A 13,147-nucleotide genomic window follows, 5' to 3' on the forward strand; every position below is an offset into this window, starting at 1 on the left:
CCTGAAAGCTATTGAATATGTCAAAAATGAGTAGTGTTAAGTTAACGCTATTAGTTGCCAACCTGCCTCTAAGCATGAGTCAGATCCATGTCTCTGTGTGTCAGTGTGTTAGTTATGGGCACATGGCAGCCGTCTGGACTTCACTTCCTGTCTCACCGCCTAAAAATAGAATGGACCAACCAAACCTCCAGAGTTCCACTGGTGCCGTGAAGTATTTAATTTTGATTTGGAGAACAGAGTTGAAACGATTTGCTTATAGCAGACAGTCATTTAAAATCAGATTCATTGGAAAAGTTAACTTATTGTGGAAAAGTGCCAGAGTTCACTTACTTGGAGTGAACTCAAGTGAAGAGGACATTCGGCAACTCTTGGAGGACAGAAGAAGTTGGTAAAAGGGCTTATTTATTGTTAAAAGTAAAACCAACGTGTTTTCATCAGGGTTTTATCTTTGACTGAACTTGGAATGGGATGACAAATAATCTCTGTCATTGCCAGCTTAACTGTTGTTCATCTGACTCAATCTTGGGATTTATGGCTCATCATAAGTGCAGGGGCAGTGTTAAGGAAGTCAGAATCATTGTCCATTCCAACATGTTCTTATTACAAGCCTCATTCTATGTTAGTTTTATCAGTCTCTACTACCTCTCCACTAATCGATGAGCACTTGAAATCTCAGGTAAAATATAAAAAATATCAGTGCTAAAGGACTAACCCAAAAAGTCTGGATCACCAATCTATTGCACATTGACTTTGAAAACAAGGTTAGGAGTTTCAATAGTTCATGTATACAGTCTTAAACAAGTTTAAGACTATACTGCATAGTTTCATGAGTTCATATTGTCATATCAGACAGTGTCCGTGGTTTCCCATGACTGAAGGAATGCTCTTTTCTAAAGCCTTGGAGAAAGAACGTGATGGCCGCTGTGGTTGAACTGGTAAACGAATTAAACTAATAAGACAATGGTGGCGAGAGGAGATTAGGTGATTGTGTGAATAGCACTGATTTAATGTAGGATTGGTAGCCCAGCCATGAGGTCGTTAACGCTTGAGGTGGCTGTTCTCTCACCAGTCGTCACTGTTTGCAAACAGCCTCATTATGACCTTATGACCGTCACTGTACTAAAAACAGTGAACAGGGTACGCCTTGTCTGACTAATGATGCTGGTCGACTTCTCGTGTCACTGGAATGGTATAAAACTCTTCTCGTTTCATTAAACAGTTGTCATGGGGTCATTTGTGCCGCTGTTCTCTATGGGCCAGGTGTCTCAGCTCAGGGTGCACTGAGAGGTCAGCCCTGATTTAACAGGCAGCAACCGTTACATTAAGCGATAAGCGTGAAATTCCTCCCCTCTAGATTCCTAATCACAGAGTTGTTATCCAACTATGCACCTCAGACACAAGCATAGTTGGGAGCACGTGGATACACACAGAACACGCCAGTAACTAGCTAGCTGGACGGGGCGCTCGCTGATGTCCAAACATTTTAATAGACTGGCTGTTTTATCAACATTAAATGTTTCAATTTTCATCATTTTGAATCCTTCGTTTTGGTTTTCAGATTGCTGCCCAGATTTGTCGTCAGGCCGGCCTGGTGAAGAAATCCAAGGATGTGATGGACTACAGCGATGATAACTTTGCCATCGTCTTTGCCGCCATGGGGGTGAGCTGAGCGGCACTAGATATACTTTAAAAAATATAAATTGTCTGTTTTTTCCTCTAGTGTGTGTGGCTAATCCTTCCTCTTAACCCCACCGTGACACTTCCCCCTCTCCTTTTCTCACTCTCATTCACCAAGTGACTTAGCGTTTAAGTCCCCTGTTACGTCTGCTCCTCTGAGCAGATTCTGGCCACGTCGACAGGTTATTATTCAGCCGTCTTGAACACATTCAGCCGGCCAGTATCAAATTCTCTCTAGTTCAGCTGCTCATCCCTATTTAACGCTGGGTGGGGAATCTTCTGTGACCTGTGGCAGAGATGTTAGTGACCCCCACCTCTGCTCCTCTGGCCCCCCTTATCCTCTCCCTGCTGATGGCTAATTCACACACCATTGAGGGCTTTGTAACATAAGCACTAACTTTGTAACAGGGTAGCGGAAATGCAATGCATAGGGACGGACGGGTATGAAAAGGGATGAGGACATTTTAAAGCATATGTAAAGGAGATTCCAATTTAGGAAAAGGACACTGTGTAAAGGACAGCGTATTAAGCCTCTTTAACATCTGATTAACACTTAACCCTGTTTTCACATATCAGAACATATTAAGTTACCTTGAGTTGAAACCTGCTGAACCAGTAAGCTGCAGCATAATTTGCACTACATTGCTCTCTGTATAGTTTTTAGGAAGAATTTACCCTAATTTGTTGTGATATTTGTACCAGGAGCTCCTTTTTCTGATGTAGGCATGTTTTTGTTTTTCTTGCCCATGGGCGACTTAATATATTCCTGCTTTTGTTGAAGAATGTTCAAGGACTTCTACTATCAACTTGGTGTGTAATCTTGAACCTAACTGTTTTCTAACCTTCTATCTTTTCAGGTGAACATGGAAACTGCTCGCTTCTTCAAGTCAGACTTTGAGGAGAATGGATCCATGGACAATGTTTGCCTGTTCTTGAACCTAGCCAACGACCCCACGTGAGTTTATGTGCATAAGCTCGGTGCCAAATCAGTAATTTAATAAATAATTGTATGGTACATCTATGGAATCATGGATTCACTGCAATAAAGTGTCTGTATAATATTGCTGTATAAAGGCAAGACTGTCATTTTCACCTTTTCAACAGAGTATTGTCTATTCCTACCTTTTTTTTATGTTAATGGTGGAAACATTTAATTCCTTCCTTGTTCTTTCCTTTCTCCAGTATTGAGCGCATTATCACCCCTCGCCTGGCTCTGACCTCAGCTGAGTACCTGGCCTACCAGTGTGAGAAGCATGTCCTGGTCATCCTGACTGACATGAGCTCCTACGCCGAAGCTCTGAGAGAGGTGGGCAACCAAACTAACTCAAGGAAGTCTACTGTTTACTCCTGGGGAAAAAAATAACTCATACTTTATTTTTGTGAAGTGTCAGACTTGCACATTAATTCTGTCAACGTTTGAGAGACACAACTTTTCTTTTGAATATGGGTAGCAAATTCAATGTGCTGGTCAGTACACCCTACATGGTTGTGATATTGAAAACCTCCACAAATCAAATTGGTCGCATACACATATCTAGCAGAAGTTATTGGGCGTGTAGCGAAATGCTTATGTTCCTAGCTCCAACAGTTTAGTAATATTTCGGCAGCATTGAAGGTCCCCAAGAACACAGTGGCCTCCATCATTCTTAAATGGTAGAAGTTTGGAACCACCAAGACTCTTCCTAGAGCTGGCCGCCCGGCCAAATTGAGCAATCGGGGGAGAAGGGCCTTGGTCAAGGAGTTGACCAAGAACCCCATGGTCACTGACAGAGCTCTAGAGTTCCTCTGTGGAGATGGGAGAACCTTCCAGAAGGAGATGGGAGACCCATCTTTGCTGCACTCCCACCAATCAGGCCTTTATGGCAGAGTTTGACAAAAGGCATCTAAGGGACTCTCTGATGAAACCAAGATTGAACTCTTTGGCCTGAATGCCAAGCGTCACGTCTGGCACCATCCTTACGGTGAAGCATGGTGGTGGGATGTTTTTCAACGGCAGTGACTGGGAGACTAGTCAGCATCAAGGGAAAGATGAACGGAGCAAAGTACAGAGAGATCCTTGATGAAAACCTGCTCCAGAGCACTCAGGACCTCAGACAGGGGTGACGGTTCACATTCCAACAGGACAACGACCTTAAGCACACAGCCAAGACATTGCAGGAGTGGCTTCGGGACAAGTCTCTGAATGTCCTTGAGTGGCCCAGCCAGAGCCCGGACTTGAACCAGATCGAACATCTCTGGAGACCTGAAAATAGCTGTGCAGTGACACTCCCCATCCAACCTGACACAGCTTGAGAGGATCTGCAGAGAAGAATGGGAGAAACTCCCCAAATACAGATGTGCCGAGCTTGTAGCGTCATACCCAAGATGACTCGATGCTGTAATCGCTGCCAAAAGGTGCTTCAACAAAGTACTGAGGAAAGGGTCTGAATACTTATGTAAATGTCATATTTAAGTTTTTTATTTTTAATACATTTGCTAAAATGTCTAAACCTGTTTTGCTTTGTCATTATGGGGTATTGTGTGTAGATTGATGAGGGGAAAAAAACTATTTTAATCCATTTAGAATAAGGCGATAACGTAACAAAATGTGGAAAAAGTCAAGGGGTCTCAAATAAGCAAAGAGAAACAACAGTCCATTACTTAAGACAATTTCAAGAACTTTGAACGTTTCTTCAAGTGCAGTCGCAAAAACCATCGAGCTATGATGAAACTGGCTCTCATGAGGACCGCCACAGGAATGGAGGACCCAGAGTTACCTCTGCTGCAGAGGATAAGTTCATTAGAGTTACCGGCCTCAGAAATTGCAGCCCAAATAAATGCTTCACGTTCAAGTAACCAAAACATCTCAACATCAACTGTTCAGAGGAGACTGCGTGAATCAGGCCTTCATGGTCGAATTGCTGCAAAGAAACCACTACTAAAGGACACCAATAAGAAGAAGAGACTTGCTTGGGCCAAGAAACACGAGCAATGGACATTAGACCAGTGGACATCTGTCCTTTTGGTCTGATGAGTCCAAATTTGAGATTTTTGGTTCCAACCGCCGTGTCTTTGTGAAACGCAGAGTAGGTGAATGCATGATCTCCGCATGTGTGGTTCCCACCGTGAAGCATGGAGGAGGTGTGATGGTGTGGGGTGCTTTGCTTGTGACACTGTCAGGGATTTATTTAGAATTCAAGGCTGTAATGTAACAAAATGTGGAAAAAGTCAAGGGGTCTGAATACTTTCTGAAGGCACTGTAAATGTATGTTATGTGTGAGTGAGCAGATGATGTTGGAGTGAGTGTGTAGGGCCCTGTGAGTGTGCATAGAGACAAAAATAAAAAGGTCAATGAGGATACAAGGTTAACTTATAGTCTGTGTAGCTATTTTGTTAGCTATTTAGCAGTCTTATTGCTTTGGGATAGAAGCTGTTCAAGAGCCTGTTGGTGCCAGAGTTGATGCACCGGAACCGCTTGCTGTGCGGAAGCAGAGAGAATAGTCTATGGCTTGGGTGGTTGGTTTCTTTAACGATTTTCCGAGCCTTCCTACCACACCACCTGAAATAGATTTCCTGGATGGCAGGGAGCTCGGCCCCAGTGATGTACTGGGCTGTCCGTACCACTCTCTGTAGCGCCATGCGATCGAGGGCGGTGCGATTGCCATACCAGGCAGTGATGCAGCCAGTGAAATTGCTCTCAATGGTGCTTTCTTCACGACTGTGTTTGGACCATTTTAAGTCTTTTTAGTGATTTGGACACCGAGGAACTTGAAGCTCTCAACCTGCTCCCAACAGGTGATTACATTAGAATATAGTACAGTATTATTAGTTTGTCCTCCTTTAGGGGGAGTGGTTTGATATGGGAAAGAAATGAATAGGGAATTTTAAAGTGGAACTGACAGTGTTTTTAACTACTTGTGCAGATATGAAACAGACGATCATATCAGTCAACAATATCAAATTCCCAGTTTATGCTACAAAACCAACTTTATAAGAGGTTTTAAAAATAGGTTCTATTTGACTCAACATTCCATGACGTACACTAAGGCATTATTGCCAGAATAGATGGATGCAGTTAAATGCATGATTCATATAATTCACCAATACATTTCTTGGTAGTCCAAAAAATCAGGTTGTAAATCACAGCTGGCCTGGTACATTGTTTGCTGCCTCCATTCAGGATGCACTGTTTCAGTTTCAATGACTCAATATTTTGGACAAAAACAGACGAATCTAACTAAGGCTGGGAATGTCACTACAATCAAACTAGCAAGGGCAATGATCACAAGTCTGTCATGTGGCTAATATGCTAGCGTATCTATTTATGTAGCAAGCTAAAAACAAAGAGCCTAACATTAGCTAGCTAACTAGCTAGCTAGCTGCTAGGAGGACATAATGTCATTGGAGAAGTTTGAGTGACTGACTTTTTTTACCCCTCGTATCTTTTTTCGGTGGCTACACAGCTAGAGATGCATGTGTCATTTGGTTAGCTAGTAAGAAATGTGAATCGCTTCGCTAGCTAGGTATGCTGAACGACTGTTATCCAGTTAACAAATTCACTCTGGCTAGCTATCTAGCACTTTTTGTCTGAGTGTGCCGAGCGCAGAATAACTGATGAATTTACGAACGAGCAAGACCCGCTGAATATGACTGGTGTCAGTAAACATAGGCAAAATAAGTAAGTTAGTCACGAACACGCTATAAAACATGTCAACAGCCTAACCAGCTCTGCTAGGGCGAGTAAAATGGTCAGTGAGGTGTTCTCTCATTTGTGTCTGGAAGTAGCTAGCTACTAAGCTAGCCAACTTTAGCCAGTTAGCTTGGGTGCTTGGTTGGGACAAGGCATGCATTGGCAGGCAAGTTGCAGAAGGCTCGAGCAGGCTATTCCCCATCGTTTATCAGTGCAATTTTGACGGCCAACTAGCTGAAAAAGTTTGACAGGGTTTATCTAATGTTCCTTCATTAGTTTTTAGCTAATCTTGCTCTGGCTAGCATTAGTTGTTGATCTTGTTGTTGATGTGCATATAGGGAAAGATGTTCTACCTTTTTTATGGTTGTTTGATCAATGGGACTGTAAAGTTCCCAAATGTAAGAGGACTCTTGTGGTATTTAGCTACATATTTGCAGAAATCCATTCAAGTGTATTTTGTGGCTTTTGCCGAATGCGTTCTAATAATCTAAAGTCGCGCTGTTGCAATTGCCTGTAAACACCCAGTCCAATTCAAAGTGAATGATGGCAGGCCCTTTTGGCAAATTGCTTGTTGTTTTTATTTGGTTTAATTTACAGCATTGTCTATTAATTGTCCAAACGCACGGCCACTTTCCCACTCTATATTGCTATAGAAATTTCACAAATGTCTTAGTATATGTAATTCCCAAACATTCTAATAATTTATGAAAACATGAAAATTACGTCAGAAAATCTTTTTTTTAAAGTGTCATTCTTCCTGGGAGTGTATATGAACAGATTTGAATAAGATTTAATGTTGCTAAAATGCAGTCAGTTTCACTTTAAATCCCGATGCACATTCCAATACCATAAAATAATGAACGAGTTCATGCTCATTGATTCAATCATATGCTCTAGCAATGAAATGTTCAGTAGTTTGTGTTCAGGGACCCATCTCTTATTACCTGGTTCCACCTATGGCTCACTTCTTTGTCCCATGTCTCCCCAGGTGTCTGCTGCTAGAGAGGAGGTCCCTGGTCGTCGTGGTTTCCCAGGTTACATGTACACTGATCTGGCTACCATCTACGAGCGTGCCGGGAGAGTGGAGGGCAGGAACGGCTCCATCACTCAGATCCCCATCCTCACCATGCCCAACGATGGTGAGACATGCCGGCTTTTCTCAGAGAAAAACAACCTAGATATATTTAGAAAATAATTTATTTATAAATGTTTAATTCTTGTTTTATTTATTTACTTGTCACATTAGCAATATTGTTGAATCTCCTGTTTCGTCACTGAAATGCGGTCAATATTTTTTTTTGCCAGGGAACAAATTGTTGCTTGCCATTACTATGGTAACATCTTGATGGGCGTCCAATCTGTTTTTGAATGGGAGTCCCACCTTTTTAACATCACAGAGAAATTTGTGCCAGCGTATTTTAGAGCAATATCCTCCCAAGTTGTGGATGTAGATCAAAACACTCCCAAGTTGTGGATGTAGATCAAAACACTCCCAAGTTGTGGATGTAGATCAAAACACTCATTGTCCTTAAATTGGGAAACTTTACATTGGATCTGCATTTCAGTATCTATAAGCATTCTACTGTAAGTTGTAGACATTTTAAAGTGTATGCCTGGTTCATTTACATTTATTTTGGGAAAAGTGATTTACGACCGTGCTCAGTGCATGCTTTGAATGTACAGTATGCGTGCATATCCTTTTGATAAAGGCCACTTGATTTATCGTGACTTTAACCCTGGATATTATCTATTGATGTTGACCTCCATGTTAACTGTGTTTTCCAGATATCACCCATCCCATTCCTGATCTCACTGGGTACATCACTGAGGGACAGGTTTATGTGGACAGACAGCTGCACAACAGACAGGTACAGACATACTCACTGATGATAGACATGTATTCACATTCTCACTAATGTCTCAAACCCACCCTTTGTACCTGACTATTGAGGACTGTCTATAGCTGTTGAGTACTGTAGTTCTATCTCTCCTGACAATTGTCCAATTGTTGCCCAATGTTCATTTGTTTACAACTTCTTTGTTGAACATTGAATTAACTTCTATTATTTCATGCTTTTCTTTCAGATCTACCCACCCATCAATGTGCTGCCGTCTCTGTCTCGATTGATGAAGTCTGCCATCGGTGAAGGAATGACCCGTAAAGACCATGCTGATGTCTCCAACCAACTGGTAATTGTCACTTCACCCACAGCCAAAGATCTTCTATAACCAAGCCTAATTTCTATTGAACAACAATACACATTAATCGTTTGTTGCATACAGCACCTTTAACTCACTGACCTCCCTCCACGCTTCTCTCTCAATGGCTCACATCAACACCATCATCCCAGAAACCCTAGACCCACTCCAATTTGCATACCGCCCCAACAGATCCACAGATTACGCAATCTGTATTGCACTCAACACTGCCCTTTCCCACCTGAATAAGAGGAACACCTACGTGAGAATGCTGTTCATTGACTACAGCTCAGCGTTCAACACCATAGTGCCCTCAAAGCTCGTCACTAAGCTAAGGACCCTGGACTAAACAGCTCCCTCTGGATCCTGGACTTCCTGATGGACTGCCCCCAGGTGGTAAGGATAGGCAACAACACATCTGCCATGCTGATCCTCAACACGGGAGCCCCTCAGGGGTGTGTGCTTAGTCTCCTCCTGTACTCCCTGTTCACCCATGACTGCGTGGGCAAGCACGACTCCAACACCATCATTAAGTTTGCCGACGACACAACGTTGGTAGGCCTGATCACCAACAACGATGAGACAGCCTATAGAGAGGTCGTCAGAGACCTGGCAGTGTGGTGCCAGGACAACAACCTCTCCCTCAACGTGATCAAGACAAAGGAGATGATCGTGGACTACAGGAAAAGAAGGGCCGAGCACGCCCACATTCTCATCGACAGGGCTGTAGTGGAGCAGGTTGAGAGCTTCAAGTTCCTTGGTGTCCACATCCCCAACAAACTATCATGGTCCAAACACACCAAGACAGTCTTGAAGAAGGCACGACATCACCTATTCCCCCTCAGGAGACTGAAAAGATTTGGCATGGGTCCTCAGATCCTCAAAAAGTTATACAGCTGCACCATCGAGAGCATCCTGACTGGTTGCATCACTGCCTGGTATGGCAACTGCTAGGCCTGCGACCGCAAGGCGCTACAGAGGGTAGTGCGTACGGCCCAGTACATCACCGGGGCCAAGCTTCCTTCAATACAGGACCTCTATACCAGGCGGTGTCAGAGGAAGGCCCTCAAAATTGCCAAAGACTCCAGCCACCCTAGTCATAGACTGTTCTCTCTGCTACCGCACGGCAAGTGGTACCGGAGCGCCAATTCTAGGTCCAAAAGGCTTCATAACAGGTTCTACCCCCAAGCCATAAGACTGCTAATCAAATGGCTACCCCCTCCCCCTCTTTTTTTCACACTGCTGCTACTCGGTGTTTATTATCTATGCATAGTCACTTTACCTCCATGTACATATTACCTAAATTACCTCCACTAACATGTACCCCCGCACATTGACTCGGTACCGGTACCCCCTGTATATAGCCTCTTTATTGTTTTATTTTTTACTTTATTTTATTTAGTAATTATTTTTCTTAACTGCATTGTTGGTTTAGGGCTTGTAAGTAAGCATTTCATGGTAAGGTAAACCTGTTGTATTCGGTGCATGTGACAAATAGAATTTGATTGGATTTGAATCCCCATGTCTTTATCTACCTCTTTTCCCATGCCTCTATCCCTCTCAGTATGCCTGCTATGCCATTGGTAAGGACGTGCAGGCCATGAAGGCCGTGGTGGGAGAGGAGGCCCTCACCTCCGATGATCTGCTCTACCTGGAGTTCCTGCAGAAGTTTGAGAAGAACTTCATCGCTCAGGGTAAGATGCTGAAAAACAGATGAGACCTATGACAGTAGCACCACAACCAGAGAGCGTGCGTAGTGATATTCTAGTCGTATGGCATGATCAAATCAAAAGGTGAAAACGGTGGCATGGCAACCGCACTGTATGTCGCATTCTCCCAGGGTCCAGTATTTTGTACCAGAATGAATGGGTGTTTTGGCAGGCTTTTCACACCGTTAAGTGGGAGGCTTGGCCAGGTCATTGACACTCCTGCACGGAGATCTTTTCTGGTGATTTTATTTGCTTGTCTAAATATTGTCGCGTTAAATATGAGATATTATACCTTTGCCACCTTGGCTTCTCCTTTATCTTATGGTTGTGCTACCTTTTATTCCGCAAATTCCTTTAAATCATTGACTGATTATGTGTTGCCCGAGGTCTTTGACCTTATTACCAGAAATTCTGCCTGCATAGCGGTATCATTCAAGTGTGATATTAAAATGGAGATTGATATTGCCCAATGATATTGAAATGAATTAATGGATTAATAATATTTTGTTTGCATTGTTGAATCACATTTAAGCTAGGTTTGTTAGATGTTTCTTAATAAACCATTTTGTTTTTCTTGTCATTAATTGCAGATATTATCGTATAATGCTACATCGCTGGATTTTTTATCTGCCAGTTCTTAGCTCTAACCAAGAACTATGAATAAATGCTGCATGTTATGCTTCTTTCCTTCAGGTCTTTGTTAGTAAAAGTTGTTAATTTTCAATGCCTTCAGGCATGATTATTTTTTTATCAGCAGAGGGAAACAAAAACCAATGGATAGATTTTCCAACAACTTGGTGACATTCAGCGATAATGTGTGCATGTCGTCAAAGCATTATGCCAAACCTATTCTCACACTTGTCCTTGGATTGATGAGATTGCTAAAGGAAGGATTTGTGTGTTTTTCTATCCAGCCTAGTTTATAGTGAGCCTGAATTCCTTTTTCAACATGAGTCAAAGCCTAATGCGATCCATTAAAATGAGAATCTCATTAGAATTGATGAGTCTACTGATGTGAATTGAAACCTCATATAGAATACCTCACTCCATAGAAATAATATGAAATTATCATGTCAGACTTTTGCATCTTCTCTCTCAGCTGAAATAGACAAATGGGGCCGGCTTTTGGGCAAAGAACAAGTGCCTGCCGTTCAGTCTTCTTGTCCTTCAGATAATGAGATTACAAAGCAGGGATTGCACTATTGTAGGCTATGCTTCACAGGGACCTAATGCTTGTAATCCGATTGTGACACAATATGATTATTGACTTAATATCAAGCCTATCAATTATCTCTTTCCAATAGAGTAAGCTGTGATGTAGTGTTGGGTGCATTTCAGACATGTTCGCTCTATGACCTGAGTTGAACATGACGCCCACAACAAGTGTCATGAAAAATATCAGTGAATCACTGGGGAATATTGTTTTATTCATACTCTTATTAAAACCTCTGAATAAAATAATAAATTGGCAACTAGTCGTCATACGGAATATTGTCAAATGTCATAGCATTCAATACCTAAAACACTGTCACCTCACCCCTCAGGCCCCTATGACAACAGGACTGTGTATGAGACCCTGGACATTGGCTGGCAGCTGCTCCGAATCTTCCCCAAAGAAATGCTGAAGCGGATTCCCCAGAGCACCCTGGCTGAGTTCTACCCCAGGGAGTCTGCAGCTCGTCACTGAGAGCCCCTCAACTCAGAGAACAGAGCAATAATCTCAGCTCCCTCTGTATATGTATTGTACTGTATCTGTGTCCAGAATCTAGTATGGGTAGTGTCTGTGATTATATCTCTACATTTTATTTAGAGTTTTAAACTTACCCTTAAATCAAATAATTATCCTGTTATTTATTGGGGTATGTTACTGTTGGATTTTGTTCATTGAATGTTGTCCCCACCTAAAGTAAATGAAACTTTCCAAAAAGGTAAAACATCCTATACATTTAGATTGTGTGTTCTCTTTCAAATTTCAATGGTTTAAATTTGTCCAATATGTTTGTTACTGTCACCCTGAAGATAGCACTTCAATCACTTATTTCAGATGGGGGGGGCAATTACTTGTGAACCATATGTCAAATTGTAGGACTTCATCAAACACCCAGGAGGTCTGAAAGTGTCATGACATACTTTAATTTATTACACTGAACATCATTGATACTTAAATGTTTACTTTTATAGGCTTGAGGTGAGGGTTTCGATATTGGACAAACTTTTGGGCAACTTGAAATTGATTTATATTGTAGATGTCAAACTTTGTAGACTAATTGCTTTTTTCTTGGCCTCTTGCTTGATGTAATTACTATTGAAAGAAAAGGATGTTTACATTATTTGTTATTGCTATATGTATGTGCTGTAAAAAGAATAGTAAACATTCCCCTGTTTCATTGTTCATTCTCTTGTTTGTTTGCAGGAATCGAATACGTGTGTTATGATTCTTCTGTTTTCTGTCCATAAATAAATTATATTAGAACTATGAAGGATATGACATGTTTGTAATCCCACCTGAGGCATGGGGCTTTAGAAATGTGACCACTGTCAAATTCATAGATAGAGCTATGGATGCAAGGACTGACCATCCATGATAACAAAATTATACTCTAAACCATGTTTTGAGGCTATACAGTGTTTGTTTACAAATAAAGGATTAGAACAAGCTTACATTTTGGGTTCTGATGGGTTAAGACCATTGAACTAAGCTCATGAGGCATTTTTAAGTCATACTTTTCAAGAATCAATGGGTATTTATGAATAAAAAAAATCCCAAAAAGGATGGAGCAATCGCAGATTGCCCCTTTTAAGGTTGATGGGTCTCACACTTGCAGTAGGGCTTAGTAGTGACTCAGCAAAAAAGCCAAATCGAAATCCAAACTCAAATAATATTTTTTTATAT

General features: G+C 41.8%; 1 protein-coding gene across 1 annotated transcript in view; it reads left to right on the forward strand.

Annotated features, from left to right (window-relative positions):
* Positions 1–12,734, forward strand: part of LOC121570116 (V-type proton ATPase subunit B, brain isoform) — a 44,706-nt gene extending 31,972 nt beyond the window's left edge. Inside the window, exons 7-14 of the mRNA XM_041881611.2 lie at positions 1,559–1,660; positions 2,535–2,632; positions 2,860–2,983; positions 7,335–7,485; positions 8,132–8,214; positions 8,432–8,536; positions 10,110–10,239; positions 11,799–12,734. Of these exons, the coding sequence (XP_041737545.1) occupies positions 1,559–1,660; positions 2,535–2,632; positions 2,860–2,983; positions 7,335–7,485; positions 8,132–8,214; positions 8,432–8,536; positions 10,110–10,239; positions 11,799–11,941 (936 nt within the window). The 3' untranslated portion in view covers positions 11,942–12,734. The remainder of the gene's footprint in view (positions 1–1,558; positions 1,661–2,534; positions 2,633–2,859; positions 2,984–7,334; positions 7,486–8,131; positions 8,215–8,431; positions 8,537–10,109; positions 10,240–11,798) is intronic.
* The last annotated feature ends 413 nt before the right edge of the window (positions 12,735–13,147 follow it).

The sequence above is a fragment of the Coregonus clupeaformis genome, chromosome 1, assembly GCF_020615455.1.
Source record: "Coregonus clupeaformis isolate EN_2021a chromosome 1, ASM2061545v1, whole genome shotgun sequence".
Taxonomy (NCBI): domain Eukaryota; kingdom Metazoa; phylum Chordata; class Actinopteri; order Salmoniformes; family Salmonidae; genus Coregonus; species Coregonus clupeaformis.